Source organism: Hevea brasiliensis, chromosome 5, assembly GCF_030052815.1.
Source record: "Hevea brasiliensis isolate MT/VB/25A 57/8 chromosome 5, ASM3005281v1, whole genome shotgun sequence".
Classification (NCBI taxonomy): Eukaryota; Viridiplantae; Streptophyta; class Magnoliopsida; order Malpighiales; family Euphorbiaceae; genus Hevea; species Hevea brasiliensis.
In genome coordinates, this window is record NC_079497.1 from 105707954 (window position 1) to 105731451 (window position 23498).

The 23498-nt window shown below is 29.1% G+C and overlaps 2 protein-coding genes and 1 pseudogene across 8 annotated transcripts; all 3 read right to left on the bottom strand.

The window, feature by feature from the left end:
- Positions 1-790: 790 nt before the first annotated feature.
- On the bottom strand, positions 791-18502 carry LOC110636771 (FT-interacting protein 3). 3 transcript variants are annotated; one of them, XM_058147301.1, is made up of 3 exons: positions 18270-18502; positions 3748-3799; positions 791-3464 (listed from the first exon to the last, which is right to left on the bottom strand). In XM_058147301.1, the coding sequence occupies exon 3, from the start codon at positions 3327-3329 to the stop codon at positions 1005-1007; it is 2325 nt and encodes a 774-aa protein (XP_058003284.1). In that variant the 5' UTR covers positions 3330-3464; positions 3748-3799; positions 18270-18502; the 3' UTR covers positions 791-1004. The 3 variants fall into 3 exon arrangements, with proteins under 3 accessions (XP_058003284.1, XP_021642300.2, XP_021642299.2); XM_021786608.2 differs by lacking the exon at positions 18270-18502 and adding an exon at positions 4328-4611; XM_021786607.2 differs by lacking the exon at positions 18270-18502 and adding an exon at positions 4282-4611.
- LOC110636774 (FT-interacting protein 3-like) lies at positions 15963-18205 on the bottom strand (annotated as a pseudogene).
- Positions 18503-19896: 1394 nt separating the features above from the next.
- Positions 19897-22885, bottom strand: LOC110636772 (FT-interacting protein 3-like). Of its 5 annotated transcripts, none has more exons than XM_021786612.2 (3): positions 22642-22885; positions 22132-22168; positions 19897-21868 (listed from the first exon to the last, which is right to left on the bottom strand). In XM_021786612.2, exon 3 carries the CDS (start codon positions 21727-21729, stop codon positions 20041-20043), a length of 1689 nt encoding a protein of 562 aa, XP_021642304.2. In that variant the 5' UTR covers positions 21730-21868; positions 22132-22168; positions 22642-22885; the 3' UTR covers positions 19897-20040. The 5 variants fall into 5 exon arrangements, with proteins under 5 accessions (XP_021642304.2, XP_058003286.1, XP_021642305.2 ...); XM_058147303.1 differs by having other exon boundaries at positions 19897-22068; XM_021786613.2 differs by having other exon boundaries at positions 22132-22201.
- Between the last annotated feature and the right edge of the window lie 613 nt (positions 22886-23498).

The following is a 23498-nucleotide window of genomic DNA, read 5'->3' on the forward strand; positions in this document are numbered from 1 at the left end:
AATTAAGACCAAGAAAATTATGGCTATTTGTGGAGACATGAAATGAACATGTGGCAACCAAAGGTAAGAGTGTGTTATTCCAATTTTGATTTATCTAAAAATTGAAATTTTCATACAATTCTGATATATAAATTCTTTGATTTTTTTATGATATATTAAATTTTAATATACCTAAAAATCATATATATATATAAAATTCTCGATCAATGGTTTATTTTTTACAATTTTTCGATTTAATTCAGAATTTCAATAACATACACCCTTAACCAGGAAAAATTAACCCATCATAATAAATAATTATAATTAAACATAAAACGGCAAGCAAAAGGAACAAAGGGCAATATCACAGAGGCTTCCCATGCAAGATCACATCATGGCGTAAAAAAAGGCCGCTCCTCCCCTTCTCCCTTTCCTCTCTTTCCACGGATTTAAAAGAAGGAAATAAGGGGAAAGGGAAGGAAACCGACAAAGACAAGAGTTACAGGAACAAGGCTTGTTTACAGGCTGTAAAGCAAGAGTAAATTGAAGAATAGGTCCCCACCTATCCCATAATACAGAAACAGCCATAAAATTCCAAGAAACAATGATTACTACTTATTTTCTTAATTTTAACGCTCCAAACGCTCCCTAACCTGTTGTTGAAAATCAGACAAGCTCCATTTTATAAGGCACTCTCAAAGTTTAAGGCAACATAGAACTCAACCATAGAGAATGATCACCAAAGGTTAAAATCCAATCACAAACCCACAAAACTACAAATGCTCTGCACAGATTTATATTATCATAAATCTCAAAGCTTAAAACAGAAATTCTATTAACTTAAAATGACCTGAAAATCCACAAAATCTACTACCTTCAGAGGAAGGTTACACATCATACCAGAACCAACATCCGCTGGTAAACATAGAAAGCAAACCAGCTCCATTAGTTTCTGCGTCTTGTTCACTGACTTAAACAAGTCAAATAAAAAAGCTAAACAGAATTGCAGACAAATCCCTTTTTGCTTACAACATGCAATCAGTTCTTGCTGGCAACCTTCGGAAGAAATTGAGCGGCACTGAAGGAAGCTTGTGGCGAAACCTGGGATGTCTCAACACATAAAATCCAGTCAGAAGTGCAACAACTTGGAAAGGAGTAACATAAAGAACAATGGCTGCCACCAAACAGAAAATCACAAACAGTGCTGTGGCCCTTGGATCTCGCCAGCTCAGCAAAGACTGCAGTCTCTCCCCTTGAGTGGCTAAATCTCCCACCACAGTCTGAATCCTTCCAGCAATACTTCTCAACCGATCATATCTCATCCTCACAATATCAGAAGGCCGAGAAGTTGGGAATGTATCAAACTCTTCATCCAGTTCATCAGGATGTGCAGACTCTGCATGTGATAGACGAGTGTCCATGTGAGGAGGTTGCTTTGGCCTCCATCTATAATACCAAACACCAATCAGGAAGAGATAAAGGAAGATTGTGGGTAAGATAAGCTCCGGATAAAGTACTAGTATTATAAACAATATGTGAATAAGCACCGTAGTGATGGGGTTCTTCCAATTACATATCTGATCAAACCATTTGCCCACTGCGATTATCCCACTAAAAACCCCCATGATTCTGAAAAAGTTAGCTTTGCTTCTTCTCATGCTCCACATGTGAGACCCCACATCTAGCATGTATTCAACAACCTCCTTCCTTAAGGGTGGCTCTGCACGGCTCAGCCTCATGGACACAATCTGCGTTGCCTGGTGCCTCAAACTATCAAGTTGGCTAACTGTAAGTGGATGAAGATAGTGCATCTTTGGCAGCAAAGGTTGCGAGTACATATGCATCATATTGAGCAAGGACGAGCAAGTGAAACGAACTGCCAAATGAATTTCTCCCATCTTCTTTAGACCATTAGGATGCAGCACAAGGAGAGGATAAGAGTGCGTGTAAACCCGATCAGTTTCAAGTGTGGAAAGACGGATTCGTACCTTACCAATCCTGGAATCTTTGGCCGTTCCAGACTTGTCCCCTCCAGGTAAATGGCCGTTATCAAAAACCCCAATAGTTATGACAGTACAGGGATCAAAAACTTCCCAAGTATATTGCTCATTCCATTTGGGCATGAAACTGTCAATAATTGTTCGAGTTCGAACCCACTTCTGGCCATACTTCGCCACACAGTAAGCATCAGTTGTTCCCCGACTATCCTTTGGCTTCATGGGCATCAATCCCTGAGCATTAAGAATACCTAGTTCGAGAACCCCTATACTCTGCTTCCACAGCTGTTTGGCTGTAGGTCGAAGATCACTACTATAGTGTGTTGATTCATCCAGAACATGATAACCACCCTCCAGACAGATTCTCATATGAATTCTGCTGGCAAACTTAACTTCTTTCTTCTTTTCCCCTTCTATAACAACATGTTTCTCCAGATTAAACCACCTGGTATTAACAGGCCTGTGGTCAAGCCGCCTGTCCACAAACTGCAAAGGAATTGCACATCTCCCCAATACTTCATCCTTGTTAGGTGCAACTCTATCTTCCACACTCAAGATCAAAGGCTCCTCAAACGGTTCTGCCGCCACAAACATAAGGTCCTCATTCCACATGGGATTGATACTCCTGCCGGGCGAAATTCTTGTTCTCAAGGCTTGATTTCCCAGAATAACCTTCACAAAAACTTCTGGATACCGACCTTTATCAGTTGGTTGCAAGTCTTGAGCTTCAATTACATTGACCCTCAAATACCAGAGTTTCGGGGAGAGATATACCTTTGAACGAATATTGGCAAGACTATCTATTCCACTTACAGCCGCTGCATCAGAATGCCATGCTTCTGGAAAAGCTTCATCTGCTTGTGTACCCATCCACACAGCTAACATCAATTCCCCCTTTATTTTATCTCCTTTTTTATCCTCCAATCTATACCACTGGGGTGCTAATGGACTATCTGGCGGTACACGTTTTGGTATCTCATTCAAATCAAACCAAACACGACCAATGAAATCATCCTTAACAACATCTTTATCCTTGACAGTTACCTCAAGCACCGAGGACTGAATACGTTCCTTTGAGAATGCAAACACCTGGTTCCACTCAGGGTTGGTCTTCTTCTCAAAATGCCGGGTGGTACCCCTGTAGTTTCCCAGCTTAACTTCCACATAAGGGTCACAACTACCCGTAACATCTTTCGCCGGCAAGTCCCTGGCCTTCACAACCCGGACATAGAGGTACTGCATCTGCTCAACGAGATCATAGGTGCTGGTGAGCTTGTCACCAGTGATCTTTCCCCCTCCCAAATGGGGATTGGTCTCCTTCAATACAAATTCCTCTGGTGGTGGCCTCTGCATCTTGTAGGGTCAATTGAGAGAAGGGCAAATCTCCAAAAAAATACAATTTTCTTTTTCAAGCTGAACTTAAACAGTATAGTTTTTTGATGATCCACGAACTAAACAAAGTTTGGATTCAAAAGGATTTGAAAAGCCCTGAAAGTAAGGAATTAGAACTTCAAATTAGCCGTTGCAAAATGCCACGCTAGGTAACCTAAACTTGGGGGAACTGAAATATAGGAAAGTGATCCAAACATTCAAAGAAGCAAAACAAACCTCAACGGATAACTAAGAGTCTAAGAGAGAGAGAGAGAGAGAGAGAGAGAGAGAGAGAGAGAAGGGTTTGAAAAAAGATAACAAGAAGTCGAAACTGACGCTGATAAAAGCAAAAGTAAAAACATATCCTTAGATTTCTTAAAAGAGAGGACTTGAACCAAACCTGCTAGCATCAAAGAGAAATCTTCAAATCCTCAGATCTGAATGCTTCAACCCTGCAAAACAGAGAGTGAAAAATCCTAGTCACAAAAGCCCAATAACAACATTTTAGCAAAATGAAAAGAAAAATATAGATCCGATAACAGATAAAAGTGTAACAAGAGTAAAGTGAACTAATTCTTTGTTTGTTTGCAGAGAAAATGCAGTAACGTCTGAAGAGAACATAACTTCACTTCAACCCAACTTTTTTTTTTTTAATTCTTTTACCAACTTTCTCACCAAATAAACAAATAATAACACAAAATCCCCAGCGTAGAGATTTTTTAAAGCTTTCTCCTATTCCTATTTTCCCTCGATTTTCTCGAGAACCAAACAGAAAACTGAAGCTTAAAAATCACGACAAAAGGCACCAACATTACAACTTGGAAAGGAAAAACAACACACGATCATATAAAAAAAAAAGTTAAGAAAACAACATAGAACAAAGACCATAATGTAAAGCTATGGATAAGCTTTAAAAAACGAGGAACACATATACCTCTAGAAGATAAAAGAAGAAGAAGAAGAAGAAGTAGTAGTAGTACAGTGAAGATCCAAAAATGGGTTTTGTAAAAACCCTAGCTCCATTTGCATCAAACAAAACACATACGCAAAGGCAGACGCAGTCACACTCTCTTTCTTCACTTCTAAGAGGAAGATAGAAAGAAAAAGATAAGGCAGAGGAGAATTCTGGAGAGAGAGAGAGATGGGATGTTTGTGCTTTTGCTTTTTCTATGTATTTTCATTTTCACTTTATGGTCTAAAATTAGGATCTCTGGAATCTGCGGGAATTACACACAGAACATACTCTCTCTCTCTCTCTCTCTTTCTCTCTCTCTCTCTCTCTCTTTCTTTTTTTTTTTAATTTTTTAAATTTTGCTGTGTTGGTTTGTTTGTCACTGTGCTGGTTGAGTGGGGACCAGACCAGAGAGATAGAAGCGTGCGACCGACTACGGGAGTGAGTGGCACGTGCAGGGAGCGTTTGCAAATATATTCAGAAACCGGCGTTGGATGTGTTGAAAGGTACAACACGTGGCATTGGATTCCAGCTGAAAATGATATTTCACTGTCGTATTGTGCGCTTTCATTCGAGATAATGGAGTTTAGATACACACGTTGACTGCTCCGGTCCAGCCCCATTTTTTATTACAATTGACGGTTTTATTCCGCATCGAAGCGGTTCAGGTTGGTTTTAACTCCAAGCTATTAAATTTTAATAAATTATAAGTGTCTGTAACTTTAGACGATTAATAATTTAATTTTTATATTTTCAAAATTAAATACATTAATTTTTTTTTATTTTCTATTCTACTAATTATATAGTTGTTGTAGTTAATAATTAATTTTTTACATTTTAATATCCTTAACATTCTTCACACAAAATTTTATTGAAAATGTCAATATGACTGATTTTTAATGATTTTTCTAAATTCCTTTTTTCATCATGATAATAGAGAAAATATAATTTCAGTAATATATTAAATATAATTTTTTATTAAAATGTGTTTTGTGCATCATATTTTAAAATATTACAAATGATTGTGTTAATATATATATATAGACTCATTAAATATATGTAATGTGATAAAATAAATTAAAAAATTATGATGGTTAAAACAAATTTGTATATTTTTTACTAATTTATAGTTATATTTATGAATAAAAAGCATATTAATCAGATTAATAAATATCATAATACTATAGTTTTTTTTATTTAAAAATATATACTGAATAAAATAGACAGTTTCTTTGTTTTAGATAATGAATTTTACATTTCTCTACAGATAATGACAAGCTTTAAAGTTTGTGGAATTGATAAAACTTTATTCTTTTTGTTAAAGAATTTCAAAATTTAGTATTAATTAATAGTTGAAATTTATATTTGAAATGTTGAAAAATGACACATCTAATTATTAGTTTTATTATTTAATGATTAATAATTGAAACTTATAAACTAAACTAACTTCATCTGCAAGCCAACTTTTTTACTCACTCTCTTAGCTGTTTTATCTCTCTAAACAGTACACAACCCAGTGCTTTGTAACTGAATTTTTCTTTAGTGCTTTAATTATAATCATTAATTATGATAGATTTATAGAAAATTTACTATAATTAATAATTAATAATTATAATAAAATTATTATATATATATTGATTTTATTGTATAATTTTTCTTTATAATGAGGAGTAGTGTTTAAAGGTGAACACTATTCGGTTTAAACTGAATAAATTAAACTAAACCATCTTAATTTAGTAATTCAATTTGATTTTTAAGATAATTCGATTCAGTTTAGTTTTATATTTTAAAAATTCGGTTATTTCAGTTTAATTTGTTTTTGGAGAGGAAAAAATCAGTTGAACCGATCCGAATCAAATTACGTTATTAATTTTTAAAATAATTTATTTTTTAGAAAATTTATAAATTATATGTAATTTTATATATATTAATTATTTAATTTCATTGATTAATAGTTATTAAGTTTAAACTAAAATCAAAATTAGACTAAATAACTTAAAAATCAAGTTTAAATTAAAAAATTATCAAAACTTAAAAATTAATTAGTTCAAATCAAACTAAACAAAAATAAAATGGTTCAATTTAATTTAATTTTTTATTCATTTCAATTCAATTCGATTTAATTCAATTCGATTTAAATCGAATGCTTAGCCTAATGGTGTTGACTGCTTTGGCAGGCAATAGCTCTCTCTCTCTCTCTATATATATATTGCATAGCACTACAATAGGAACTTTTCTTAAAAGTTTTTCTCAGTAACTGAATTGATTTTATATTTTATTTAGACTATTATTTTTTTTTAATTTATTAATTACAAAATTGAAGTAAAAGTATATACATAAATATATATATATATATTCGATTCTTACATATATTATATATTAAATTACTAATTATTATCTATTTTAATAATAAAATAAATAATATGTTATATACTCTTATTAGTTATTTTACACATCAACAATAATAATTAGATATAATTCTATTAAATATTTAGAATACATCATTTACAATCAGCTATAAGTTATATTGAATAGTAAAATCAAATAAACACTAAGGACATGTTTGGCATTGTTGTTGAAACTGCTGTTGAAAAAATCACTTTTTTAAATATACTAGTTAGAGAGTGTTAAAAAATAATTAAAAATTAAATTTGATTAATTTTAATTATAAGAATACTAAAATAATAAAACAGCTTTTTATAAATTGTTTTTCTCAACAGTATATAAAATTGTACTTTTATTCAAAAAAACAATTTTAAGCTCTGAAACTCAATGCCAAACAGGGTCTAAATTTCTTTATTTCTTCATAGTTTTTGGTTTGGTCTCTTTAAATCTTGAGTTTAATCTATTCAGTCTATGGGTTCTTTTTGTTGGTTTTAAACTCTTAAAGGAGGGTATTTCACTTTTTAATGTCTATTTGATGGATGGTGGGGAAGTTCATCCAATAATGAAAACTTTCAAATTTGGATTTTATGGATCAAGTTGTAGTTGTTATTTTAGGACACCACTCCTGACATTCTATGTAAAATAAAGAAAAAACAGACATGAAGAACGTAAATTGATTTTTTCTGAGAAATATTTTTCATATTTTTTAATGTTTTGAGACTTTCAGAAAAATAAGTTAATAAAAAATATTTTTTAATTAAATAAAAAGTTAAATAATTAAATAATTAAAGAAAAAATTAAATCAATTTAAAAAAAATAATAAGTTATTTTGTATTTTTTAGATTTTAAAATTTTTACTAAAATGTAAAAATATTTATACATACATGATATAAACGCAAAACATTAGTTTAACATTATAATTAAATAACGAAAAATATTTTTATGGAAGATATATTCTATATACAAGTTATTTTTCATGAAATAATCAGAGTATATGTTACGTTTGGTATAGCGTAATATAATACAATATAATCAATTATATAATACAATTAAAATTGTAATGTAATATAATATAATTGTCAATACATTTTTTTGTTTTGTTATAAAATAAAAATATAAATAATGTAATGTAGTGATACTTTTTATTTTAATATTTAATTTATTTATAATATTAATAATAAGTGGTAATAATTACAGTGATTCATAGTTGAGTGATAGTGGTGGCGGCGTCAACGAAAGTTATATGCTGTTGGTGGTGAAGGCAAAGTGAGGTAGTGGTAGTGATAGTGGCCAGGTGATAGTAGAAGTGACAATAGCTCAACGGTAATAATGGTAGTCAAGTGATGGTGATAGTGATGGTGGTAACAGTATGGTGATAGTGATGGTGATGGTGGTGGTGGTGGTGATTATAGTGGTAGTGATAGTGGTGGCAGAGTAAAAGTAAAAATGGTAATAGCAGTGATAGTAGAGTAGTGGTGGTGGTGATAATATTAATAATAAATAAAAAAATTAAAACATGTAATTGTGATTACATTCACTTTTATATGTAATCACTGTGTTACTTTAAGTATAATTAATTACATTGTGTAATTATTATTCTATTATATTAAATTTTTTTTATTTTACTGAGCAACGTAATTAAATATACAATTTAATTATGATTGCATTACAACTTTGATTATATGTAATTATATATATATAAATTATTTAATTTCATTGATTAATGATTATTACGTTCAAACTAATGTCAAAATTAAATCAAATAACTTGAAAATAAAATCTAAATTAAAAAATCTATCAAAACTAAAAAACTAATCGATTCAAATCAAACCAAATTAAAATAGAGCGGTTCAATTTTTTACTTATTTCGATTTGATTCAATTTATAAAATATAATAATTCAATTAATTCGATTTTGATCAATTCAATTCGATTTAAATCGAATGCTCTGCCACAGTGGTGTTGACTACTTTGATAGGCAATAGCTTTATATATATATATATATATATATATATATATATATATATATATATATATATATATATATATATATATATATATATATATATTATTCAACTAATAGATGTGTAAACTATTTATCAACTATAGTTTGCATAGCACTACTATAGGAACTTTTCTTAAAAGCTTTTCTCAGTAATTGAATTAATTTTATATTTTATTCAGACTATATTATTCTCTTTAAAATTTATTAATTATAAAATTTTAGTGTCCTCAAAGTTCAAATTATTATTTTATATTAATAAATAACGTATTATTATAAGAAATAATAGATAAATATTAAGATATTATATAATAATTAAATTAGTTATATCAATGAGTTTTAACTCAATAATATTAGAGTGATTTCCATGATTATGAGGTGTTGAATTCAAATTTAAGCAGTTTAATCTAATTATAGCAAAAAAAAAAAAGGTTACAATATTCACTTATATGAAAAAAAGTATCTATATAAAAATATACATATTTGATTCTTATATATATTATATAATAAATTAATAATTATTATGTATTTTAATAATAAAATAAATAATATATTATGCATTCTTAGTACTTATTTTGCATATCAACTTTAACAATCAGATATAATTGTATCAAATGTTTAGAATACATAGATTACAATCAACTATTAATTATATTAAACAGCTAAATCAAATAAACACTAAATTTCTATACTTTTTCATAGTTTTTTGTTTGGTCTCTTTAAATCTAGAGTTTTATCTATTCAGTTTATGGGTTTTTTTGTTGGTTTTAAACTCTCAAAGGAGGGTATTTCCCTTTTTAATGTCTATTTGATGGACAGTGGGGAAGTTCATCCAATGATGAAAACTTTCAAATTTGGATTTTATGGATCAAGTTGTAATGGTTATTTTAGGACACCACTCTGTTTGAAAGGTATTAAAAAAATAAAATAAAATAAAATAAAATAAAATAAAAAAACAAAGATGAAGAAGGTAAATTGATTTTTCTGAGAAATGTTTTTTATATTTTTTAATATTTTGAGATATTTAAAAAAAGAATTAATGAAAAATATTTTTTTAATTAAGAAAAAAATTAAGTCAATTTAAAAAAAATAATAAATCATTTTTTATTTTATAGATGTTAAAAATCATATTAAAATGTAAAAACATTTATGCATACATGATAAATATATAACATTAATTTAACATTACAATTAAATAATAAAAAATATTTCATAGAAAATATACTCTACATACAAGTTATTTTTCATGAAATAAATATAGTTATATATTATGTTTGGTGTAGCGTAATATAATGCAATGTAATTAATTATATAATATAATTAAAATTGTAATGTAATATAATATAATGTAATTATTATTACATTCACCTGTTTAGTTGAAATAAAAATAAAAATAGTATAATATAATGATAATTTTTATTTTAATATTTAATTTATTTATAATATTAATAATAAGTAATAATAGTTGTAGCAATTTGTAGTTGAGTGATAGTGATAGGGCGATAACAGTAGTAAGATGATGGTAATGATAGTGACCAGATGATTATAGAAGTGATAATAGCTAAACAATAATAATAATAGTCAAGTGATGGTGGTAACAATATAGTAATAGTGATGGTAATGGTGATTGTAATAGCAGTAATGATAATTATGGTGGTAATGATAGTAGTGACAGAATAAAAGTAGTAGTAACGGTAATAATGATAAATGAGTATAAATAGTGATAATAATATTGATAATAACTAAAAAAATAAAATAAGTAATTATGATTATATGTACTTTTATATATAATCATTAGGTTACTTTAAGTGTAATCAATTATATTACATAATTATCATTTTATTATATTAAATTTTTTTATATTAATTAAACATGTAATGTAATAATGATTACATTACGATTTTAATTACATATTAATTGTTATTATAAACTAATAATTAATTTTTATGTATTTAAATTAATCTAATTATTTGAATATCAAAAACAAAAATATCACCAACACTAAAACTCAAACCTTGAAATTTACATAAAGAAAAAAAATATATAAAACATAAAAAAAGAAAGAAAGAATAGGAGATGGATGGGATAAATAATTCAATTAAAATTGGTATAATATTAAAATTATATCTAAATTGATCAAATTTTGTGTTTAAACTTTAATTAAAAATCAAACAAATAAAATAATTATTTTGTTCTCTATATTTTTCTTTTTCATTTTCTAAAACTAAAAAAAAAATAAGGGAAGTGACCTTACCCTTGCAAAGAGGGTAACTCTTCTTATTTAAATTTTTCCGATGTAAAGAGTGCACCTTTTCTTACTACATACATTGCTTTTTACTTAGATAACGTGTCGTCAGACAGCAGTACTTGATGATAATTTCAATGCTAATTCTATGACTACGTGGCTTCCAAAGAAGGTACGTTCCACGGCAAGACCATGTGACTGCCAATGTTGGGGATACGGATGAGAATTATAACACAATGCAAGGCTTTCTTTTATATAGAAAAAAATTTATATATAAAAATATTTAAAAAAAGTGATTATTTCATATATTTTTAAATATTTTTAATTTTAATGAGATAAAATCTAAAAAATAATATTTCCTTAAAAAGAAAATTATTTTCTTTAAAATATTTATTTACATAAATAAAGTATATATTTGGAGAATATTGAATATTATTTTTTATTATTTTGTATAAAAGCACCGAATAATTCCTTCTTATGCTAGGTGTCCATCATGCTGGATTCTTTAGATATTCCCTCGCTGGCTTTGGCTGGCTGGATACCATATTCCAGCTGCTGCTAGTACTACTACCTCCTTAATTATGCTGCTGCTTCCTCAAATTTTTATTAAAAATCTAGTTAATAGTTTTTTTAAATAAAAAAAAACAAATTAAATATATCTTATAATTTAAGCTTTATTAAATAATTTAACATAAATCTTAAAAATTAATTACATAAATAATGAATAATTCTCTTAATTAAAGATGTAAATTAAATTGATTGAACATTAGAATTGATTAAATAATAAATTATAAAATTTTTAGCTGATAATTTTTTTATTGGATTGTTATGCGTGAAATTTTATTAAATTAAAAAATTAAATTTAAGTTATGATATTTCTTGTTTGATTGTTTGATGGAAAGACATTTTTTTAATATTTTTATTAAAATTAGTGTAGTTAATAAGAATAAAATGATATTTTATTTTTATTGTTTATGATTTAATTTTATTAATAAATTTGATAATTTATATATTTGTTAAATTTTTTTTATCTATATTTAATTTATTATAAATTTAAAATATAAAATATATAGTTAAACTTATTTATTAAATACATAAACTCCATATATATTTATAAAGTGAATTCATTATGGATAATTCAAAATCATTAACCCTCCTTGATGACTGTATTTATACTAATTGTGAACGAAATTCTTCAATTGGAATACTTAGCATCAGTTGCAAACCTGGAAGATAATCATTCCTAATGCTTAAGGGCGAGCCTCTACCAATGGATTTCAAGTCTGTGTGGGTAGCAATCAAAGAGTGCCAATGACTCGACCTAATAAAGACCATGCGAATATGCAATGACATTTTGATTAATTAATTTGAGATTAAGGTTAATTTATTAAAATTAAAAAATTACAAAAATATATAGTTCTTTCTTTTTATATATAAGTAGGCCTACTTTTTTTTAGGGAAATTGTTACCTATTGTAGTGTTTGTATACCCAACCAACAAAAAATCAAGAATATGTATTTATTTGTGGGACCTATCATGATTGTAATTAATATGTCATTTATTAATTAGTACACTTTATTGGGTTTGGATTGAGAACAATGCGATTTATATATATTTTTTTTAATTTTAACATAATTAGAAAGATGATATAACACAAAATGAGTTAATAATTTTTATTTTATTTTATAAGATAATGGTATAGTTTATAAATTTTTTTTGTAAGTATAGATCTGTAAAATAGATAATAAATGAGTTAAACGTCTATTGAGTATTTTCAGAATGAATCCTCTGATGATTAAGTTATAATTGATATGAGAGAATAATATATCAGATTGATTAAAGAAAATAATATATTTTCACATATGATCTGATCTTTTTATATAGAATATAAATAATGATTAATTATGATAGTCAACTATATAATCATATATAATTATATGAATATCATTTGTTAGCGTAATTATAGAATTATATTTTTATTTATACTATATAATTATAGGTATTATTATATTTAATAATTTTATCAAAATTATTTACTTTAATGAATATTCTTTTCTTTTATTGAATAAGTCTTATAATTATTGAATCGACTAAACAAATCTCATAATTGAATTATTAAATATTATTAAATTTATAACTATTCGAAAATTTAAATTATGAGATTTATTATATATTTTAAAAGAATTATATCAAATGGAATGATATGATAAAATAAATATAAAAATTATTAAAATACCATTAACTAAATATGTGATATAAAGAAGAAATTTTAAAAATATATAAAAAAATATAATTAAAATTTTATAAATCGTACAATGATAAAAGTGGAATGCAAAGTTTCTATACCATCTTAACCTATTAAATTAATGGTTTAAAAAGTTATGATAAAATAAATTATTATTTTATAATTTAAAATTATTATTATTATTTAAATATAATTTTTATAAATACAATAAGAAATCGGACCGTACATTATGAAGCCATTCCAAACTATGAGTTAAACCGGATTAAAAGGAATGATGTATGAATTTATACGGTTGACCTCTCATTGGATACCGCAGCAATCATGATAATTTGAATATTAAACAATGGAGCTATTTTGAAAAACAATGATGATGCGAGCCACGTGGTGTTTTGGACCTTTACTAACTGCCTATGATAAAACTAAACAATATACTAAACAATATCATCCCCTAATGTCCATGATAATAATTGAGAATATGATAATTACAATTCCAAATGCTTAATTCTTGTTCTATTTAAATTCTATAATAATTTTATTTTTAAAAAATATATGTTTTAAATATTAAACAAAAATTCATGAAAAATAAACTCATAAATTAAAAATTCTACTCTTAATATACTTGTATCAAATTTGAACCTTATCGATAACTATTAAAATTTATCGTGAATGAGCGATACGTAATCCTTATTGTAAATCTTCAGTAGTCTGTAGATTCTTCGGTAAACATTTTGCAACCTAAAATAAATGAAAAAGTGCATCGTGAGATGGTCTTTCAACCTTTAATGATTCATTCATGGAAGCAACAAGATTGTATTGATGGGTAGCAAACAATGGGGGGGGCCTGCAACGATAGGGATTTGTGAGAAGTGGCTGTTAGGTGGGGTGGGTTCAACAAGCACTTGTTTGAGCTTATGGCTTATTAATAACTTGCTTTTATTTTGCTCCTCATCATCCCTTTTCTTTGTCAATATAATTCAATTTCTGTTGGGCAATCCTTTTCATGCTTCCATTTGACCTCTAATCTTCACTTTCACAAGCAATTGACCTATAAACCTCTTTGTTTTTCTTTTACATGACTGCGATGTTAGCTTGTTTATGTCATCCTTTGAGATTCGTAGTTTCTGTTGGAGAAAAAATATTTTATATTAAGAATACATAGAGAGGGATAGACTCATGTCTAGATCTTTTATTTCATATTATAGTTTTTTTTTTTTGTTATTTCGATGGATTTTTAATTTTTTTTAATTGAAATGTTTGCATTTATTGCTCATTTTATACATATTTTTTAATTTGAAACGATTAAACTAAAATTAGAAAAATTTTATTCAAAATTTAAATTACATCTTCAAATTCTAATAGATAAATTATAATTTAGTGTCTAAAATTTTGATAAAATTTATAACTTAATTCATCGGTCTAACTTTTCATTCAACTAATTATTAATTATAACAAAAATATTAAAATGTTTTTGACTCTATATATTTTTTATGAGATAGAAACAAGAACTTGTTAGTTTTTTTTCCTAAATTTAATTGTCACATACTGCAACCGAGTTAGAACTCAGCTCCATTATTATAATCTGTAAACCCAACTCAATTTAATCTTAATTTTTTGGATGAAATAATTTTTTGTTTTTATTATAAGAAATCAAAATTTAACCGTTTAAAATCTAAAAAAAATAGATATTGAAAAATTTAAGAAAAATTTTAGGAAATATTTTATAAAAAAAAAGAATTATTTTGAGAAAAATAATATATTAATTATACTGTTTGAATAAAAAGTTAGGTTTTACTAAATTTTGAAATTTAAATTGCTTGGTTTTGAATATATAAAAAGTAAGTTATAGATTTTGTTGAATTAAATTGTAATTTATTAAATTTTAATTTAAATGTTAAATATTTTTTTTTAATTTGAAAATATTTAATTTAATTATTTAAAATTAAAAAATTCAAATAAAATAGCATAACGTTTGGATGTTTCATTATCAAACAAAAGTCACTAGTCATCAATTATCATTCGAATCGGACCCTCTGGATATATATGGATTGGAAGGAATCCGACTCAAAGATGACAAGTCCACGTGTTAAGCACACGAGGCAGCTCCATTATTGACCCGAAACAATAGACAAAAATGCATGTTGATTTTTTTTTTTAATTTTTAATTTTTATTTACATTTTCAAATTTTTATTTTATTTTAAGAATTTAAAATTTAGTTTTAAAAATGAATTTCAATGTTAATCAAACGTTGGAGATAAAACGGCGGCGTATGGGAAAGGGGATGGATATCAGTGGGCCGTGCACGTATATCGTAGAATTGTAGCTTTGGGTTAGCCTTAGCCTTCATAGCATTGTTTGGGCTCCGGAGATGGATTGGGCTTTGCTTTGCACTTCTCGCCTAATGTGTCAAAATCATTTAATTTTCTTTCCTTTTTGGAAGTAATTTCTGACTCTTGAAAAGTACTTGTAAACCTTTTTTAATAAAAAAATTAACAGCTTTTCGATCACCTTTAAACACTTTAATAAAATAATTAATTATTTAAAATTTTAAATATTTATAAATTCAAATTAATTCTATAAATATTAATCTAATTTTTATAAATTAAATTAAATTAAATACTTTCTTCATAAAAAAATTTAATAGCCACTTTATTTTGTAATTTTAATCATACAACATGTTTTTATTTGATTTATGATAAATTTTGAAAAATTGAAATAATATTTTATCATTAAAATTATAAAACAAAAATAAAGTAAAATAAAACGAATATAAAACATATTGCACTTGCCCAAATTATATTTATTAGTTTTTTTCTCATTATACTCATCATGCATACTAATAATTTAATTTTTAATTTTGTATGCATAATTTTTATTTAATATAATACTTTTAATAATATTAATTATATATATATAATTACAAGTTATGGCAGTTATCGAAGACCCCAATAGTTATGATAGTACAGAGATCAAAAACTTCCCAAGTACATATTGCTCATTCCATTTGGGCACGAAACTGTCAATAATTGCTCGAGTTCGAACCCACTTCTGGCCATACTTCGCCACGCAGTAAGCATCAGTTGTTCCCCGACAATCCTTAGTCTTCATGGGCATCAATCCTCGAGCACTGAGAATACCTAGTTTGAGAACACTCGGCTTCCACAGCTGTTTGGCTGTAGGTCGAAGATCACTACTATAGTGTATTGATTCATCCAGAACGTGATAACCACCCTCCAGACAGATTCTCATGTGAATTCTGCTCGCAAACTTAATTTCTTTCTTCTTTTCGCCTTCTACAACATGTTTCTCCAGATAAAACCACCTGCTATTAACAGGTCTGTGGTCAAGCCGCCTGTCCACATACTGCAAAGGAATTACACATTTCCCCAATACTTCATCCTTGTTCGGTGCAACTCTATCTTCCACACTCAAGATCAAAGGCTCCTCCGCCACAAACATAAGGTCCTCATTCCACATAGGATTGATACTCCCGCTGGGCGAAATTCTTGTTCTCAAGGCTTGATTTCCCAGGATAACCTTCACAAAAACTTCTGGATACCGACCTTTATCAGTGGTTGTAGGTCTTAAGCTTCAATTACATTGACCCTCAAATACCAGAGTTTCGAGGAGAGATATACCTTTGACCAAATATTGGCAAGACTATCTATTCCACTTCCAGCCAGCTGCATCAGAATGCCATGCTTCTGGAAAAGCTTTATCTGCTTGTGTGCCCATCCATAACGCTAACAGCAATTCCCCCTTAATTTTATCTCCTTTTTTATCCTCCAATCTATACCACTGGGGTGCTAATGGACTATCTGGCGGTACAAGTTTTGGTATTTCATTCAAATCAAACCAAACACGACCAATGAAATCGTCCTTAGCAACATCTTTATCCTTGACAGTTACCTCAAGCACCGAGGACTGAATACGATCCTTTGAGAATGCAAACACCTGGTTCCACTCAGGGTTGGTCTTCTTCTCAAAATGCCGAGTGGCAACCTTGTAGTTCCCCAGCTTAACTTCCACATAAGGGTCACAACTACCTGTAACATCTTTCCCCGGTAAGTCCTTGGCCTTGACAACCCGGACATAGAGGTACAGCATCTGCTCAACGAGATCATAGGTGCTGGTCAGCTTGCCACCAGTGATCTTTCCCTCTCCCAAATGGGGGTTGGTCTCCTTCAATAAAAATTCCTCTGGTGGTGGCCTCTGCATCTTGTATGGCCAATTGAGAGAGAAGGGCAAATCTCCCCAAAAAAAAAAAAAAAAAAATCTTTTTCAAGCTGAACTTAAATGGTATAGGAAAGCCCTGAAAGTAAGGAATTAGAACTTCAAATTAGCCGTTGCAAAATGCCACGCTAGGTAAACTAAACTTGCGGGAACTGAAATATAGGAAAGTAATCCAAACATTCAAAGAAGCAAAACAAACCTTAACCGATAACTAAGAGTCTAAGAGAGAGAAGAAAAGGGTCTGAAAAGAGAGAAACAAGAAGTCGAAACTGATGCTGATAAAAGCCAAAGTAAAAACATATCTTTAAATCTGTTAAAAGAGAGGACTTGAACCAAACCTGATAGCACGAAAGAGAAATCTTCAAATCCTCAGATCTGAATCTTCAACCCTGCAAAAGAGAGAGTGAAAAATCCCAGTCACAAAATCCCAATAACAACGTTTTAGCAAAATAAAAAGAAAAAAAAAAGATCCAATAACAGATAAGAGTGAGTAAAGTGAACTAATTCTTTGTTTGTTTGCAGAGAAAATGCAGTAACTTCTTAAGAAAACATAGCTTTACTTCTACCCAACTTTTTTTTTTTTTAAAATTCTTTTACCAACTTTCTCACCAAATAAACAAATAATAACACAGAATCCCCAGCGTAGAGATTTTTTAAAGCTTTCTCCTATTTTCCCTCGATTCTCTCGAGAACCAAACAGAAAACTGAAGTTTAAAAATCACGACAAAAGGCAGCAACATTACAACTTGGACAGGAAAAACAACACACGATCATATAAAAAAAAGTCAAGAAAACAACATAGAACAAAGACTATAAATGTAAAACCATGGATAAGCTTTAAAAAGCGAGAAACACATATATACCTCTAGAAGATAAAAGAAGAAGAATAAGTACAGTGAAGACCAAAAATGGCTTTTGTAAAAACCCTAGCTCCATTTGCATCAAACAAAACACATACGCAGACGCAGACGCTGTCACACTCTCTTTCTTAACTTCTAAGAGAAAGAGAGAGAAAAAGATCAGGAAGAGGAGAGTTCTGGAGAGAGAGAGAGAGAGAGAGAGAGACCTGATGGTCTAAAATTAGGATCTCAAGAATGTGCCAGAATCACACACAGAACCTTCTCTCTCTCTCTTTATTATTCTTTTTAAAATTTATTGATTATGAAATTTAATTTTAAAAATGAATTTCAATGTTTTTCAAACGTTGTAAATAAAATGGCGGCGCATTGAGAAAGGAATGGGTATCAGTGGGCCGTGGATGGATAGCGTAGAATTGTAGATTTGGGTTAGCCTTAGCCTTCACAGCATTATTTGGGCTCCGCAGATGGATTGGGCTTTGCTTTGCACTTCTCCCCTAATGTCTCAAGATCATTTAATTTTCTTTCTTTTTTTAAAGTAATTTCTGACTCTTGAAAAGCTTATATATATGTATTACAAATTTAAAAAACATATTTATATAAAATTTTTAATTCATATAATAAATATTAAGTTAAACTTGTAAATAGTATTAATCGAATTTGTGATAAGCATAGGTTTTTTCTTTTTTTAATAAGGGATTAAAGAAGTGAAATTCGAACATAAGTATATCAATCGAGTAATATGTCTTCACCTAAATTAGACTAGCAAATAAACATATTTGAAAGATGATTATCTTAATTTAAATTGACTAAATAAAAATAATTTATTTATAATAATTTTTAAATTTAAAAATTAAGTTTATAAATTAAAAATAATAAGTTAGAAATCTATTTTTTTTTTATTTTGATACTTATAAGTTAATTTAATTAATTATTTTATTATATTATCATCACTTAAATTTTTAGATTTCATTATAAATATTATTTAATATCTTTTCTAATCATTTTAATAATAAATGTATTTATAAATTATTTAAAAACAAATAAGCTGTTGACTAATCATTTTTAAATACTTTAATAAAATATATAATTATTTAAAATTTTAAATATTTATAAGCTAAAATTAACTTATAAACACTAAACTGATTTTCATAAATTAAGTCTAATACTTTCTTAATAAGAATTAATTAGAAGTAACAAAAGAGAATTGTTTTTAACTTATTTGAAAGTATAAACAAAATCTCATATGACTATTTTTTCATATGTTTACAATATAGTCAAAACTTTTTTTTTAATTTAATTTATAGATAAAATAAAATATAAAATAATTTTAAGAGATTGATGAAAAACGATAGAAACAAATTTCAATAATTTCCCAAATGCAATGAATTCTAAGGAAGGTTTATTTGTAAATGTCAGTTACAATTTTGTATTTATATTTGCCCTTTAATGGAGAAAAAATTTCTCATTTTTGTTATTTAATAAAAAATTATTAAATAAAATAAGAACATGTTTATGTATCTTCTTTTTGTATAAGACGCATTAGCATATGATTAATGGGAGATTTAGTAGTTACTTTACTTTTATTTTGTAATTTTAATCATAGAATATATTTTTATTTGATTATGATAAATTTTGTTAAAATAAAATCATATTTATCGTTAAAATTATATAAGCACACGTTTTTTTACACTCATTATGCATACTCATAATTTAATTTTGTATGTATAATCTTTATATCTTCTATATATTAATATGTTCATTTTAAGAAACTGAACTAGATGTGAGACCCCACATCCAGCATGTATTCAACAACCTCCTTCCTTAAGGGTGGCTCTGCGCGGCTCAGCCTCATGGACACAATCTGCGTGGCCTGGTGACTCAAACTACCAAGTTGGCTAACCGGAAGTGGATGAAGATAGTGCATCTTTGGCAGCAAAGGTTGCGAGTACATATGCATCATACTGAGAAAGGACGAGCATGTGAAACGGACTCTCAAATGAAGTTCTCCCATCTTCTTGACACCATTAGGATGCAGGACAAGGAGAGGATAAGAGTGCGTGTAAACCCGATTAGTTTCTAGTGTGGAAAGACGGATTCGTACCTTACCAATCCTGGAATCTTTGGCCGCTCCAGACTTGTCCCCTCCATGTAAATGGCAGTTATCAAAGACCCCAATAGTTATGACAGTACAGGGATCAAAAACTTCCCAAGTGTATTGCTCATTCCATTTGGGCATCAAACTGTCAATAATTGTTCGAGTTCGAACCCACTTCTGGCCATACTTCGCCACACAGTAAGCATCAGTTGTTCCCCGACTATTCTTTGTCTTCATGGGCATCAATCCCTGAGCATTGAGAATACCTAGTTCGAGAACCCCTATACTCGGCTTCCACAGCTCTTTGGCTGTAGGTCGAAGATCACTACTATAGTCTGTTGATTCATCCAGAACATGATAACCACCCTCCAGACAGATTCTCATATGAATTCTGCTGGCAAACTTAATTTCTTTCTTCTTTTCCCCTTCTACAACAACATGTTTCTCCAGATTAAACCACCTGCTATTAACAGGTCTGTGGTCAAGCCGCCTGTCCACATACTGCAAAGGAATTGCACATTTCCCCAATACTTCATCATTGTTCGGTGCAACTCTATCTTCCACACTCAAGATCAAAGGCTCCTCAAACGGTTCTGCCGCCACAAACATAAGGTCCTCATTCCACATTGGATTGATACTCCTGCTGGGCGAAATTCTTGATCTCAAGGCTTGATTTCCCAGGATAACCTTCACAAAAACTTCTGGATACCGACCTTTATCAGTTGGTTGCAGGTCTTGAGCTTCAATTACATTGACCCTCAAATACCAGAGTTTCGGGGAGAGATATACCTTTGACCGAATATTGGCAAGACTATCTATTCCACTTACAGCCTCTGCATCAGAATGCCATGCTTCTGGAAAAGCTTCATCTGCTTGTGTACCCATCCAAACTGCTAACAACAATTCCCCCTTAATTTTATCTCCTTTTTTATCCTCCAATCTATACCACTGGGGTGCTAATGAACTATCTGGCGGTACAAGTTTTGGTATCTCATTCAAATCAAACCAAACACGACCAATGAAATCATCCTTAGCAAGGTCTTTATCCTTGACAGTTACCTCAAGCACCGAGGACTGAATATGATCCTTTGAGAATGCAAACACCTGGTTCCACTCAGGGTTGGTCTTCTTCTCAAAATGCCGAGTGGTACCCTTGTAGTTTCCCAGCTTAACTTCCACATAAGGGTCACAACTACCTGTAACATCTTTCCCCGGTAAGTCCTTGGCCTTGACAACCCGGACATAGAGGTACTGCAGCTGCTCAACGAAATCATAGGTGCTGATCAGCTTCTCACCAGTGATCTTTCCCCCTCCCAAATGAGGGTTGGTCTCCTTCAATACAAATCCCTCTGGTGGTGGCCTCCGCATCTTGTAGGGTCAATTGAGAGAGAAGGGCAAATCTCCCAAAAAAAAAAAAAAATTCTTTTTCAAGCTGAACATAAACAGTATAGTGTTTTGATGATCCACGAACTAAACAAAGTTTGGATTCAAATGGATTTGAAAAGCCCTGAAAGTAAGGAATTAGAACTTCAAATTAGCCGTTGCAAAATGCCACGCTAGGTAAACTAAACTTGGGGGAACTGAAATATAGGAAAGTAATCTAAACATTCAAAGAAGCAAAACAGACCTTAACGGATAACTAAGAGAGAGAGAGAGAGAGAGAGAAAAAAGTTTCTGAAAAGAGATAACAAGAAGTCGAAACTGACGCTGATAAAAGCAAAAGTTCAAAAATATACTTAAATCTCTTAAAAGAGAGGACTTGAATCAAACCTGATAGCATGAAAGAGAAATCTTCAAATCCTCAGATCTGATCAAAAGAGAGAGTGAATAATCCTAGTCACTAAAGCCCAAAAACAACATTTTAGCAAAATAAAAAGAAAAACATAGATCCGATAACAGATAAGAGAAAGTAAAGTGAACTAATTCTTTGTTTGTTTGCAGAGAAAATGCAGTAACGTCTTAAGAAAACATAACTTTACTTCTACCCAACTTAATTTTTTTTTTTAAATTCTTTTACCAACTTTCTCACCAAATACACAAATAATAACACAGAAGCCCCAGCGTAGAGATTTTTTAAAGCTTTCTCCTATTTTCCCTCGATTTTCTCCAGAACCTAACAGAAAACTGAAGTTTAAAAATCACGACAAAAGGCAGCAACACTACAACTTGGAAAGAAAAAACAACACACGAAAAAGAAAAAAGTTAAGAAAACAACATAGAACAAAGACTATAAATGTAAAGCCATGGATATGCTTTAAAAAGCGAGATACTCATATATACCTCTAGAAGAAGAAGAAGAAGAAGAAGAAGAAGAAGTACAGTGAAGATCCAAAAATGGGTTTTGTAGAAACCCTGGCTCCATTTGCATCAAACAAAACACATACGCAAACGCAGACGCAAACGCAGTCACAGTCACACTCTCTTTCTTAACTTCTAAGAGAAGGAGAGAAAGAAAAAGGTTAGCAAAAGGAGAATTCTGGAGAGGGAGATATTTTATAAGTTAAATCAAACGCTCAAATTTTCTACATTATTATCTTGACACAAATTAATTAAAGTTAATAAAGAAAGGATTGTTTTTAACTTATTTGAAAGCTTAAATAAAAGCTCATACGACTATTTTTTTTTCATATGTTTACAATATAGTCAAAACTATTTTTTAATTAAATTTATAGATAAAATAAAATATAAAATAATTCCAGGGGATTGATGAAAAACGATAGAAACAAATTTCAAAAATTCCCCAAATGTAATGAATTCTAGGGAAGGTTTATTTGTAAATCTTAGTTAATATTTTGTATTTATATTTGCCCTTTAATAGAGATTAAATTTCTCATTTTTGTTATTTAATAAGAAATTGTTAAATAAAATAAGAATATGTTTATGTATCTTCTTTTCATATAGGATGCATTGGCATATGATTAATGGGAGATTTTATAGTTACTTTATTTTTATTTTGTAATTTTAATCATAAAGTATATTTTTATTTGATTATGATAAATTTTGATAAAATTATATCATATTTTAACATTAAAATTATAAAAAAAAATAAAAAAAATATAAAACATATTGCACTTACCAATTTATGTATATTAGTTTTTTTCTCACTTGTGTTGCATGTTATTTATATTTATTATGCA

What these genes read in the sequence shown, in the direction of transcription:
- LOC110636771 (XM_058147301.1), bottom strand. Translation starts at nt 3,329, where the DNA reads ATGCAGAGGCCACCACCAGAGGAATTTGTATTGAAGGAGACCAATCCC.
- LOC110636772 (XM_021786615.2), bottom strand. Translation starts at nt 21,729, where the DNA reads ATGCGGAGGCCACCACCAGAGGGATTTGTATTGAAGGAGACCAACCCT.